This window comes from Canis lupus, chromosome X (genome assembly GCF_003254725.2).
Source record: "Canis lupus dingo isolate Sandy chromosome X, ASM325472v2, whole genome shotgun sequence".
Taxonomy (NCBI): Eukaryota; Metazoa; Chordata; class Mammalia; order Carnivora; family Canidae; genus Canis; species Canis lupus.
In genome coordinates, this window is record NC_064281.1 from 55,651,846 (window position 1) to 55,666,000 (window position 14,155).

Genomic DNA, 14,155 nt, shown 5'->3' on the forward strand with positions numbered 1-14,155 from the left:
AATAACTGTGTTTATATATATCCTAGGGTTATTATTAGCAGGTGTTTATCTTTAGAGTTCTGTGTTGCAAAGAAAATGGGCAAGGAAAAGGTCCCATCTTCAAAGTGGTTAAGAGAGAAAATTGTGCAAATACAAAAAAAAAACAAATTTTCCCTATATTTTAAATGAGAGCAATGAGATGTTAAATGGTTAGTTTATGTTTTAACTGAAGTCGAGTAAGGTCTAAATTCTTCACTTTTATAGGCTGGAATTGTAGCCACAAGGCAAGTTCCCATAGATAGAAGAGTCCATGTACCATAAGAAGCTGATGTTGTTTTGGCTAAATGAAGGCCTGTAGACTGTATGCAGCCTGTTTTTACCCTAGCATCACGCATTACTATCAACATGGACAAGCTTTCTGATAACTTTTACAGTCTGTCTCCATCATTATTTTGAGGACCAGCCTACTGGTGGCCCTAGGAGATTAGAACTCTGAAACTGGAGCTGCAGTCTTATCATTCACACTGTTCTTGATGGTGAGCCAGCTCTGGCTGTCTTTATACATGTCCTAAATATCTTGATGGTCAACTTTGTCTTCTTTCTGGTTTATTTGTGTTTGGCATAGCTTGTGTGAAGATACAATTTTTATTACGTCTTTGAGGAAACAGATGTCCTAGCTTAGGTTTTAACTGAGACTTCTTTGTTCATATAATAGTTTGTCATAATTAGAATAGGTCCAGCATGAAAGTTGCACATACACATCATGTATTATATATTTTATCCTTTGCATCCTAGTAAATAGTAAGTCTAATTCAGGGATCATCTCCTCTGTGAAGCCTTTCCTAATTCCTTTTTCCCTCTCACTTCCCATAATTGGCTGCTTCTTCCTCTGTACCTCTACTGAACCCTGTATGATTTTTCCCACTTCATTATATTGCCCTGTTTGTTTCTAGTTGTCTGACTGTCCTAGACCATAGGCTTCTGGGGGATATGGTCTGTATCATACTCATTTCTGCCTGGCACATAGAAGGTACTCAAATGCTTGAAGAATGAATGAACAGATGAATGACCAGTAAGTATATGAAAGAATATTAAAGTCAGATGCCTTCAGGGTCCTGGCAAAAATGAGTTAAGCAGACCTGGTAGGGAGTATGGTAACCTGTGGAACACACTATCTAAAAGGGGCAGCTGCTACTCAGCTCCAGCCCATTGGTGCTTTGCGGGATTGATGCCTTGGAGTTACGGCTTTTTAATTTAAGAGAAGCCAGACATTTGGGTTTTTATATGAAATTTCTCAATTATTAAATGTTGTCAATTAAGATTTTTCTAAAAACTTTTTATTGAGGTATAATTTGCATATAAAAAGTGCAAATGTTATGGATGTATAGCTCAGTCTGTCTTCGCAAGCTGAGGTGATTTTTCATGTGGACCAAACAAAACTGGATTGACTTAGAAGCTACCAGTTGACTGACATGCAACTCATGACAGAGACCATACGGGGAACTGTGTAGTCTAGTTAAGAATCACCTAATAGGGGGATCCCTGGGTGGCTCAATGGTTTGGCCTCTGCCTTCGGCCCAGGGCGTGATCCTGGAGTCCCAGGATCGAGTCCCACGTCGGGCTCCCTGCATGGAGCCTGCTTCTCCCTCTCCCTCTGCCTATGTCTCTGCCTCTCTCTGTCTTTCATGAATAAATAAATAAAAATAAATAAAATCTTAAAAAAAAAGAATCACTTAATAGGTAGTAAAAGTATCTCAAAGCAGTGTGTGGAATTTATTTGAATTATGATTCAAAGAAATCAAATGTGGAAGAACCTTACAAAACAGTTGGGGAATTTAAATGTTGACTGGCTATTTAATGATATTAGAGAATTATTGTTAACTATGTCAGACATAATATAGTTGGTTTGGTTTAGATACATAGATAGATGTATATATAGATATATATATAGAGAGAGAGAGAGAGACAGAGAATTTTTAGAGCAGTTTAGGGAACAATTGAGTGGAAGGTATAGAGTTCCCATACACCCCCTAACTCCACACATGCATAGCCTCTCCATTATCAACATCCCCTACAGGGTGGTACATTTGTTACATTTGATGAACCTGTGTTGGCACATCATAAACCAAAGCCCGTGGTTTACATTAGGGCTCATTCTTGTACATTCTGTGGGTTTTGACAAATGTCTAATGATACATATGTACCATTATATCCTCATATGTAGTTATATTTTAGAAGAGTTCTCAGAGATACATGCTAAAACAATTTATGAATGAAATAAGTGATGCTGGAATTTGCTTCACAATAATCTAAAAGGAGTATAAAAGTTGAGGTGTGAATGAAACAGGATTGGCCATGTATTGACAATCATTGAAGCTGGATAATGTGTACATGGAAGTTCATCATATTAGTGTCTCTGTCGTTGTATGCGTTTGAACTTTTCCACCTCCAGAAGTAGAGCACGAGTCCAAGATAAAGCTGAGGCATAGTTTTTTGAGTCTAGGATAACATGGGACACTACTGCTGGCAGAAGTAAATTTCTGAAACTGAAGTCTGCAAAAGCCATGGTATATTTCTCTTTTCTTTTGTAGGGCCTGAAAGTCAGTATACTAAGACTGCTCAGGAGATTGTAAATGTCTGTTACCAGACATTGACTGAGGTAGGTGGTAAAGAGAAGGTCTCTTTGGGATGTAGTATTCTGGAATACCTTTGTTCCCTTGGGTGAGGAGGCCTTCCCTGCCTCTCTGATTTTCAGATGTGACCTCCCGCCTCCTACCCTCACCCCACATCCCTCATTTCCTTTCCTGTTTTATTTTCCTACCTAGCACTAAATGTTTTTAACAAACTATATAATTATTTACTTTAGTTATCATATGTGACCTGCCATTAAAAGAAGTTCCATGAAGAAAAGGATTTTAGTCTACCTTATTTACTATTTTATCTATTAAGTAGGCGCCACACCCAATGTGGGGCTCAGACTCATGACCCTCAGATCAAGAGTCAGATGCTCTACCTATTGAGCCAGCCAGGCACCCTACTTCGTTTACTTTTATATGTCTCCGCTGCCTAAAGTGCATGTTCAGGGAATTCATTAATTTTCTTTCATTTCTCAGTATGATGAACATTTGACTCAACTTGAGAAGGATATTTGTACAGCTAAGGAAGCGGCTTTGGAGGAAGCAGAATTAGAAAGCTTGGACCCAATGACCCCAGGGCCTTATACACCTCAGGTGAGTCTAAAGACTAGGAACTGCCTCTTAAAGTTTTCTTATTGGTTTGGGAAATTGGGAACATGTCAACATATATTTACTGAGATACCCTTCTTCTCTGTCCTTCCTCTTCATATGCCTTTCGTGTGCTTTCTTGTCTTCTCAAAGGCTAAGGTGAGTGAGGGCCATGGGTCTTGGTGGCCTTGTTGAATCCAGAAGAAGCAGGTGTGGGATAAATGACGGGGTGGGGTCTTAGTTGTTGAGGCAGTATTTAGGAATACCAGATTCCTGACTGCTGTGGCCAGAGGTATCCTCTTGAGTCTCTGGAGTTCCCTTGCCCATGAACTAGGACATCCCTAGAGTAGAGAATTCTCAATTACAGACATTCGCCATATTGTTCCTGTGCCTCATAGGTACCTGATTAGTCATTTCCTCAGATGTATCTCAATGTAGCTCAGATGTCAGCCATTTTCCTGGATTGACTCCCTCTCCTTGTAAATAACGATAGGTAACATTTATAATATTCTTAAAGTTACATGTCATGAGAGTAGGGAGCAAGATTAATAAGAAATTCTTAATCTTTCTGTTCTGTCCCTTGAATATATTTGAACAGAAGCGTATGTTTCCATATTGGAAGAATAGGACTCACCAGAATGTAACCAGTGCTTGGTTTCTGTATTGAAAGCGCTATGGCAAAGTGGGAAGTACATGAATTTTGGCAATAAAACAGGCCTGGGTTTGAATCTTAGCCCTGCTGTTTGCTAGCTTTGTGAACTTGGGAAGTTACTTAAGCCCTCTTGCTTAGTCTCCTTTTCTCTAAAATGTACATTTCGAGATTATTATAAACATTAAATGAGTGAATTTGCCTGGCACGTAGGAGACATTCAGTAAATGTTTCTTAGTCTGTGTGAAAATTGTCTAGAGTTCTCAGACTTCCTTTCACATTTAACCAAATATTTCAATACAAAATTCACCAGATTTCCACTGGAAAACTTTTTTTTTCATTCTACTCTGAACTAACACCACAACCTGTATGGTCTCTGTTGGATTATTGCTGTTTTTATTTCATTCATGCACTCTCCCTATCTATCTTGTACTCTCTTTCACCCCAAAACCTAGGTTACTGAGGGGCCAAGTAGAAAGAGCCCTCAGATCCTACTTCCAAGCCCAGAACAAGGAAAGGCTCTTGGAGTGTGTGGGCAGATTGGGGCCGGGGGCTCGGGTGAGTGCTGTTGCCCAGGAAGGCCCTTTTTGCTAATAGGCCCACAGCTCCCACAAGGGCCCTTTCTGGTAAGTTAAAGCCTCGGTTTTAGCCATCATTCCTCAGAAGAGTCTAGCCACTGAGCAGCATATGGTTTGTTCTAGTCTGTGACAGCATAAACCTAGTCCTTTGATGAATCAAAACCTTAGACCCAAAGGTTATTATCCATCCTTTCCTGCCCCTGCCACACTGTCTCAGATGGCCAAGGAAAGCCTGGCACCTGTTCTCCCTTCTGAGCAGTAGCTACTGTTCGGTACAGTTAGAGGGTCCCCTGTGAAGAGTAAGGTGTAGATAGCACCTCTTCATTATTCCAGTTCACCCTCTCATCATTGCTTTCACTCCTATATACACGTTGTGAAATAGTAAACCCAGTGCATTTTCTCTTAACCTGAGGAAGACGCGCCTGAATGATTGCCCTCACTCATTGCTACTTTCAAATACAGATGTTACTAAAGAGTATTGGTGTAGGTTTAACCTGTCATAACTCTAGTTGTAGAGAAACATAACAGTAATCATATTTTACTTCCAGCCTTAAATGGTGGTAATAATGTATTTTCACTCACCTGTTTCTACCTAGCTTGGATTACATCATACATTCAGCTCAACACTTTATATTAAAATTGCTCACTTCGCAGTTTCCCACTAGTCCCTCATTCCCTGATATTCTCTTCTTCTGTTCAACCATTAGTTTACCTACTCTATAATGCTTTAAATTCTCTGTTGCCTCTCTTTTTCCAAAACCCTCTTCAGCCTTGCTTGCTTTTGATTTTTTTAAGGATTTTATTTTATTTATTCATGAGAGACACAGAGAGAGAGAGGCAGAGACACAGGCAGAGGGAGGAGAAGTAGGCTCCATGCAAGGAGCCTGATGCAGCACTCGACCCCAGGACCCCGAGATCATGCCCTGAGGCAAAGGCAGATGCTCAGCCACTGAACCACCCAGGTGGCCCACTTGTTTGCTATTTAAAAAAACCCACAAAGTAACACATATGTGGGAGTTTTTTTGTTGATAAAAGCAACATGTTCATTGGGAAATATAAAGGAGAACTACATCACCTGGAGTTAAGTCCACCACTCAGAAAGAACAAACCACTGTAAACATCTTGGTGTGTTTCTTTCAAATCTGAGAAGTGTGGGTGCGTGTACACACGTGGGGATGTAGACACTTTTTTTTTTTTGATGTAGACACTTAAAGTAAAATTGGTCCATATGTTTTTGTGTCTTATTGTTTTCATTTCATATTATATTTTGAACATTTTGTCTCATTAGTCTTTGAAAATATTATTTTTAAATAGCTACATAATATTTCTACCCTCTGCCAAAGTTTTAGAGAACTCTTTCCTACTTCTCCAGCTTATTTATCAGTTCCCTCTGTCCTCGTGTCACTGAAAAGTCCATTTGCTAAATTCCTGGTCTCTTCAGAAGAGGCAAGAGGAAAGGGATCTATAATTTGTTGAATACTAGGCATGGGCTAAGGAGCTTACACATATCTCTTCATTCTCCCAACAACTTTGGGAGGCAAACATTATCATCCATGTTTTATACTTGAGGAAACCAAGGCTTAGAGTGATTAAATAATTTGTTAGTTACTCAGCTAGCAAGTGGTGGATCCAGGACTCAAACCCAGGGTCTTTTATTCCAAAGCCCATGTGTTTTTCACCATACTATTTTGCCTCATAGCATCCTCTGATGAGCTCATAAACTATTAACCCACTATATGCTCTTATTAGAATTGAAATTTCTTTATCCGATTTCCTATTAGATGTCTCTAAACCAAACAATCAAGATTGTTTTGCACAGGTATGAAGCCCTAGACCTGAAAAACATAAGACAAGGCTTAGAAGACACTAGGTTATTAACCAGAAAGACTGTCAGGGCATAGAATTGTCCCATAGCTTTGTTGCTTTTCTGCTTCAAGCTTCTGGTCATATACATCAGATGCCTCTCTGCTAGAATGAGCAAGCATTTTTAAGATTCCTAAAAATCTGTCCATCAAGTTGTGTCAAACCATTTCTCTTTAAATGGATTGCTCTGCATGACTTTTTTCTGCAGTGAATGCTCTAAAGGGGAGTTCTGTATTTGCTCCCTTTCCTAAATAGAAGCTAAGTTGTACATTTGTGCCACAGCCTCCTGATTTGTATGACACCAACACATCCCTCAGTATGTCCCGAGATGCCTCTGTATTTCAAGATGAGAGCAATATGTCTGTCCTGGATATTCCCACTGCCACTCCAGAAAAGCAGGTGACACAGGTAGACTGTTCTTTTTCTCTTTGTGACATTGTTAACATGCTTTGGTGGGGAGTTGGGGAGTAATGGTGGTGATATATGACATGTATCATGGATAATTAAGCCCCTTTGACCCTGGGAATGAAGGCTTAGAAGTGTGATTTCAAGGTGGGCTGGTGGCAGGTCACATGACTGGCATTGTCTTCTGTCTGTCCCTATGGGCAGAGTCAGGCACAACAGACTTCAGGGAAGGCACAAGTATGAAAAGTGTATGAGGCATCAGAACAACCTCACAGGTTACTGGAAAGACCAACTGCATTCAGAGACAGAGTTCAAAATAATTGGCCCTGCTACTGTACTGTATGTATGCTATAATCTAAATTAAAATTATTTATAAAATTAAATTTTAAAAACTGGCCTGTTCTAGAGGTGTCAGAAGATACTCCTGATCTGAAGCCAAAAATCCTATCATCTAATCTCAGTCAGGGTTCCACTGGAGAGTCAAAAACCCAGGAGAGTTTTTCTGTCCTGAAGAGTCCCCCAAAAGAAGCTAAGGAAATCTTGGTTTAGGAAGGAAGAGTCTCCTTGTGATGACACAGCAAAAGCAGACCAAGGACTGTCCTATTCTTTGGGGTTTTTTTGTTTGTTTGTTTGGTTGGTTGGTTTTTTGTTGGTTTTTGTGGGGTTTGTGGGGGGTTTTCTAGTTTTTTGGGGGGGTTTCCTCTACCAATGATTTCCAAAGAATGAATGTGAAAAAGCACACATGCCTTGAGCTGTGTAAACAGCCCCCACTAACTGTGGGGTTGGCTGGGATATCAGGGAGGAGCATCCGCCCTGGGTGAGAACCCTTGGTTAACTCCTCCTACAGGCACGTCCCTCAATGATGTGCTATTTGTGTTCCTTACTCAGATGCGCCAGGGCCGAGGTAGGCTGGGCGAGGAAGACTCTGATGTAGATATTGAAGGGTATGATGATGAGGAGGAGGATGGGAAACCTAAGACTCCAGCCCCAGTGAGTATGCTTACAGAAAGCTTATGGTTACATTATACCCTTGTGTGATAGGAGCCCCTCTAGTACAGGGCAGGCCAAATCCCAAGGTGATACCAGGGTCTCCATAGTGAGGCCCAATCGGACTTTAATCCTTGGAATCAGCTGAACGAGTCTATCCACCACAATTACTTAACTTCTTGTGAGGCAGCAAGGGGGGTGCTGGTGGTGGCTTCTGAACTCTTACACGGTCAATTGATGGGACTTTGACCCTAACTGGTCTCATTCAGGAAGGTGAAGATGCAGATGGTGATCTTGCAGATGAAGAGGAAGGAAGTATGCAACAGCCTCAAGCCAGTGTCCTGTATGAGGATTTGCTTATGTCTGAAGGAGAAGATGATGAAGAAGATGCTGGGAGTGATGAAGAAGGAGACAATCCTTTCTCTGGTAAGTCTTGTTCCTGGGCTTCTGTTATAGGTAGCTCACCATAGCACCCTGAGGACTGAACAGATGACTCTTGGCCACATATGCTGTTACCAGAAGCTGCTCTTTTCTTGAAATCCCATTAGTAGACTCAGTCCTGGGCACTCACAGGGTGAGTACATTCGTTAGCCTTAGAGGAGGTGAAGAAATATAACAAAGAAGTGCAAAAGATGACAGTGGAAGAGGCAGTGCCCAAATAGCATCTTTGACTTGAATATTCATTATGATAAAGATGAGAAAGAAATGTTATATCTGTAATAGGGAAGGGGAAAATAAAGAAATAAAATCCCGCTTTACTCTGCCGTAAGAAAGAATGAGATCTTGACATTTGCAACAACATGGATATACCTAGAGGGTATAATGCTAAGGAAAATAAGTCAGAGAAAGACAAAATACCATACGATTTCACTCATATGTGGCATCTAAAAAATAAAACAACCAAACAAAGCAGAAACAGACCCATAAGTACAGAGAACAAACTGATGGTTGCTAGAGTACAGTGGGGTGGGGGAATGGGCAAATGGGTGTGAAGGGGAGAGGGAGATACAGGCCTCCAGTTATGCAGTGGATAAGTCTCGGGAATAAAAAGCACAGCATGTGGAATATAGTCAGTGATATTGTAATAGTATTGCATGTTGACACATGGTAGCTACACTTGTAGTGAGCATAGCATACTATATGCATTGCCAAATCACTATGTTGTAATCCTGAAACTAATAAAACATTGTGTGTCAACTACACTTCAATTGAAAAAGAAAGATCCTAATCAGTTTATTTTGTCAATTAATAGCAATGGCAGGGAAAAGTATAGGAGATGATAGAGGAAAAAGAGTAAGACTGGACTGAAACGAGAAAAGGAAGTGGTTGTTTGGATTCTGTTTCCATGCTATGGTCTTGCCAGTGCTGGCCCTAGGCACTCCTCCAAGCTGAGGGGAGTCCAGGCAGGATGCCTTTATAGATGTATGGCAATAACGGGTTTTGAAAGACCAAGCCAAAGACATTAATTCTGTCCAGCTAATCTCAGGACCTCCTTCTTTTCACAGCTATCCAACTGAGTGAAAGTGGAAGTGACTCTGATGTTGGATCTAGTGGGATAAGACCCAAACAGCCCCGCATGCTTCAGGAAAACACAAGGATGGGCATGGAAAATGAAGAAAGCATGATGTCCTATGAGGGAGATGGTGGGGAGGCTTCTCATGGTTTGGAGGATAGCAATATGAGGTAATCAGCAACGTGCTACAGGGGTATGGCATCAGTGCCCAGCTATACCCCTCTATATCAGAGGGCCCAGCATCAGATTATTTTCATCCACTGACTATTTCCTGAGCTGTGCTAAGCCCTTGGGGATACACAGAGGAGTAAACCATATTCTGCCCTTGAGGAGCTCACAGTCTAGTGGAAGCGACTAATAACAAACAAAATCATTACCCATACAGTTGTGGTAAGTGCTGTAGTGGGAGTTAAGTAAAGAGAGTGCCAAGTCACCCCTGAGAAGGGGGTGTCTCACTCTGCTTGGAGTGATCAGGGAAAGTTTTGCAGATGAGGGAACATTTGAACTGGACCTGGCAGTAAGGCTGAAATAGGAGTCTGCTAAGTAGAAAAGTGACAAGAGGTGAGGAGACCCTTAGAGATGGAACAGTATGTTCAAAGGCACAGGAATATAAAAAAAGATGTTCCAGAGTGAAGGGAATTGTGGCTCCAGAAGCAGCAAGGGATTATATTGTAGAGGACCTTACATGGCGTGTTGAGACACTTGGAGTTTGGGTAACGGGAATCATCACTTCAAAGAAAAGGAAGTAACATCATATAAATAACTCTAGGCAATGGTAAGAGTTTCAGCTGGGATCAGTTAGAAGTAGGGGGAAAGGAAGGGACATATTTAAGAGCTATTAAAAGGATAGATCAATTGGATTTAGGGTGGGAGATAGGTATATAATGAATGGGAATGTCACTGAGAGAGAAAAGAGAAAAAGCGCAGGTATTAGATGAGGTGGGAGAGGAGGAAAAAAATGAATGTGTCTTTGGACATGTTAGATTTAAGGTACATTGGATACATCTAGCTAGAGGTATCTAGCAAGCAGAGTATTTACTCATTAAGCAAATATTTATCACAAGTTCAAAAGCAACTAAGATGTTCAAGGCATTCGGTCTGGTGGGAAACCTAGAACAGGTTAACAGACGATTGTAGTGTAACGTGGAAAGTGTTGTGATAGGCAACCATGGTGTTTTTCCGGGAGTTGGATAGGAGTGGGGTAGGGGAACTATTTATAGAAGGAAACTGAGCTAACTCAGAGTAGGAATTAACTAGATGAAGAAGAATGCAAAGGACGCTTGAGCAAGAATAGCATATGAGGCATGAAATAGTTCTAGAAAATGCAAGCAGCCTGATGTGGCTGGAGCTTCTGATCCACGACCCATGTGATAGAGATGATTTACATAGGTAGGTAAGGACCAAATCAGGACCAGAAGTTTAGGGCAGATACTGAATGAGAGGTATGAGCAGATCTTGGTATGAGCAGTTTTGGAAAGAGCGCCCTGCACTCCAACAGAAATGCACACGGCCAATAAACAACATGAAGAAATAATGCTCCTAAGAATGAAAGAAAGGCAATAAAACAATTAAATGTATTTTACCTATAAGATCAACAAAAATTAAAATGAATGATAATACCTGGTGTTGGGAAGGTGTGAGGAAAAAGACATTCTCCAATGACTGCTGGTAATGTGACTTGATAAAAATGGGGTGGGTGGAGACCAGTATAACAGTTTATCATTATAAACCAAATGTAAAAAATGTGCATCTCCTTTGGCCCCCAAGATTCCATGTCTTGGAAATTATTCTATGGCAGTAATAAAACACCTTCATCCAGTTGTTTGTATAAGGAGTTTAATCACGGCATTATTTTTAATAGTGGGAATATTGGAGACAGCTTAAATGTCCTAGTGAGAGATTGGTAAATAAATCATGTTGCAGCCATATAGTGGACTACCATATAGCTGTTAAAATGATGCTGTTGATGTATGTTTATTGACCTGGAAAGATGCTCGTTATAATCATTAGTGTAAAAAGCGAGTTCCTGAAGATTATGTAGAGTATTCCAATTTTGTAAAATAAAATGTGTAAGCATCTAAGTTAAGTGCATTAGAAGAAAATTTGGACGGTCATATACCAAAAGATTATCTCTGGTAGAGTTACTAGTGATTTTTTTCCTGATATATGTATATATATGTATACATACATATGTGTATATATATATATATTTATTAAACCAGTGGACATGCATTGCTTATGTGGGTTTTTTTAAGTAAAATTAAGAATAAACAAAATTAAAGAGCACTTTTGCAGCAGTGTGAAGAATTAATTAAAGGAAAGCAAGACTACACCCAGTTTGCTAAAGACTGACTTGAGTGGCATGGGCCAGAGATAACAAAGGACTAAGCTAAGGCAGGCAGAGTAGAGATGGAAAGGAGGGGACAGAGACAAGATATATTGAAGAAGTAGAATCTTCAGGATTGGTGACTAATTGGATCCATAGATGAGTGAAGCTGTAAGTGGGAGATGAAACTATGAGGCCATCAGAGCACTTATGATCATGCCAGCCGGCAGCATGTTGTCCAGCTGTAGGGGAGTTTCTTTCATTTTGGGTTCTTGTGTATAAGTTGGCAGGTGGATGTTTTGAACAGGATCATTTTTCTCTCAAGTACCTAGAGAACAGTCTGGAACAAATCCTTTTAGTGTCTCAGGGAAGTGAGATGGGCTGATTCCTTGGTGGCACCAAGAACGGGACTGGCCGGCTAGAGGGTGGTGCCTGAGCTTAAGAGATGATGTGTTTCTCTTCTCAGTTATGGGAGCTATGAGGAGCCTGATCCCAAGTCGAACACCCAAGATACAAGCTTCAGCAGCATCGGTGGGTATGAGGTATCAGAGGAAGAAGAAGATGAGGAGGAAGAGCAGCGCTCTGGGCCAAGTGTACTAAGCCAGGTCCACCTGTCAGAGGATGAGGAGGACAGTGAGGATTTCCACTCCATTGCTGGGGACAGTGATTTGGACTCTGATGAATGAGGCTTCCTTTGGGCCTCCTTGGTCAGCCTTCCCTGTTCTCCAGCCTGGGTGGCTCACCTTCCTTAATGTGTTCATAATTGTGTAGTGTCAGATCCTGAAATCACCAGATTGACTAATACCTTAGCCTTTAAGAAAGAATAAATAAAGGATAATAAATCATCTCTTCTGACCTTCCTGGGGCAGTGTCACACCTTGATTTAAAGCCAAGTAACCCCTTTTCCCCTACCACTAACAGAAAGAAAGCAGTCTGCTCCTTCTCCAGTGCCCTCCTTTAGCTCCACTTGCCACTCATGTTATCACTTTTCCCTTGGGAAGGAGGAGAAATTGTGAAAGGACTAAAACTTTCTGTCCCCTTGGTGTATTAGACCTTTCCCAAGCATGATATCATCTCAGTTTTCTAATTTGCAGGCTGGAACTGGTGACCACCTCCTTATTGAGACAGAGAATTGAGTACTGGTCGACTCTGTGCCCCAGTAAACACATAAACCTATTGGACAACCTCCCTGTTACTTTATTATTCAATTATACAATGCCTTATTCCTAAATGGATTTGAGGCAAATGACTATAAATCTTTGAAACCGCCTGTATGTCAGAAATGATGTGTTGCCATGTGAAATGTGTTCTGTGGTAAGTGCCTTAGGGCAAAGACTGTGTGTCTTCTGTTTCTTTTCATGCTCAGGATATGGTTCTGTGCACAGTGGGTACTCAGTAAATGTTTGTAGAATCAGAACATCCTCGAAAGACGCGTCTTTGAGCATCTGCCCCGTGATAAGCACTGTATCAGATCCTTGGGATGCAAAGGTAAATAAGACACACTGCTTTTGCCCAAAGAGCTCACCCACAGGTTGGGAGAGGGGGAGTGGAATTCAAAACTTGTTTCTTAAATCATTGCAGTGGTGCGGTGAGATAAGTGCAATGAAGAATCTAGATAAAAGGAGAGGGGAAAACAGAGGAATGACCATGTCAGAAAAAGTCAGGGAAGTCTTCCTAGAGGTAATTGATAAGCTTACTGTTAAAGAGTGAATAGGAACTTGCCAGATAGAAAAGTCCAGGCAGAGTGTAACGTAAGTGAAAAGGCCGATAGCAGAGCATGTTCCTGGTCAGTTGGTTGGTTTGTGCCTGCCTTGTTTCAGAAAGGATTGGAAGGAGTTTATGCTCTAGTCATTTAATGCTGGAAAGGCTAGAGATGAGACTGAAAGACTGGCAGGAAACACATCCTCGATGACAACAGGTGTGAACTGTATATTTCAGGAAATGAGCACTAGTGGATTGATTTCATCATATTTGTGTTCTAGAAGTTTTCTGTATGTTGATTGTGAAAGAAATTGAAGAATCTATGTGTAACAGAAAAGTTTGACCCCACTTTTGTAAGACAAAACCACGGGTGTATATCTATATGTGTGTGTGTATACTTGTATATGCAAGGGAAAGGGTCTGAAAGGATATACACTAAACTGTTCACAGAGATAACCTCTGAGGAATGGGATCAGAGAGGAGGTGGCTATATGGTTGTATGTGTACTGGGAACGTACTGTGCTTTTGTTTCTGTATCGTTTGAATTTTTTTACAAGTATGTACTATTTTTGTAATAAAAAATTTAAAAACCCAGCTATAGTGTGGAGAACGGTTTTGGAGGGGAGCAAATCTAGTTCAAATAAGGGGTAACGGAGCCCAATCTAGGGCTGTGGCATGAAGATGCGGAAGAGGGGCATGAATCTGAGAGCTCTTTAGGGGGTAGAATGAACAGGACTTGATGACCAGTCGGCATTCATGGATGGAAAAGGCAGAATGGAATGGATGGTGGCTTTCAGAATTTTGGTTCGGGAGATTGGGTGGGTATGTGGTATTCATCCATTTGTTCATTCAACATATATCCAGCCCCTGTCTTTATCAAGCGGTCTGCTAGATGCTGATAAAAAACGTAAGTTCTAGTTTGTAATTGCA

General features: G+C 40.9%; 1 protein-coding gene across 6 annotated transcripts in view; it reads left to right on the forward strand.

Annotated features, from left to right (window-relative positions):
- Positions 1-13,819, forward strand: part of TAF1 (TATA-box binding protein associated factor 1) — a 71,135-nt gene extending 57,316 nt beyond the window's left edge. For 4 of the 6 annotated variants that reach the window (XM_025466159.3, XM_049107097.1, XM_049107099.1 and 1 more), the window contains exons 33-39: positions 2,571-2,638; positions 3,093-3,209; positions 6,576-6,701; positions 7,587-7,688; positions 7,955-8,111; positions 9,191-9,368; positions 11,991-13,819. In XM_025466159.3, the coding sequence (XP_025321944.1) occupies positions 2,571-2,638; positions 3,093-3,209; positions 6,576-6,701; positions 7,587-7,688; positions 7,955-8,111; positions 9,191-9,368; positions 11,991-12,210 (968 nt within the window). In that variant the 3' untranslated portion in view covers positions 12,211-13,819. The remainder of the gene's footprint in view (positions 1-2,570; positions 2,639-3,092; positions 3,210-6,575; positions 6,702-7,586; positions 7,689-7,954; positions 8,112-9,190; positions 9,369-11,990) is intronic. The other 2 variants (XM_025466163.3, XM_025466165.3) reach the window with 1 other exon arrangement.
- Positions 13,820-14,155: the final 336 nt, after the last annotated feature.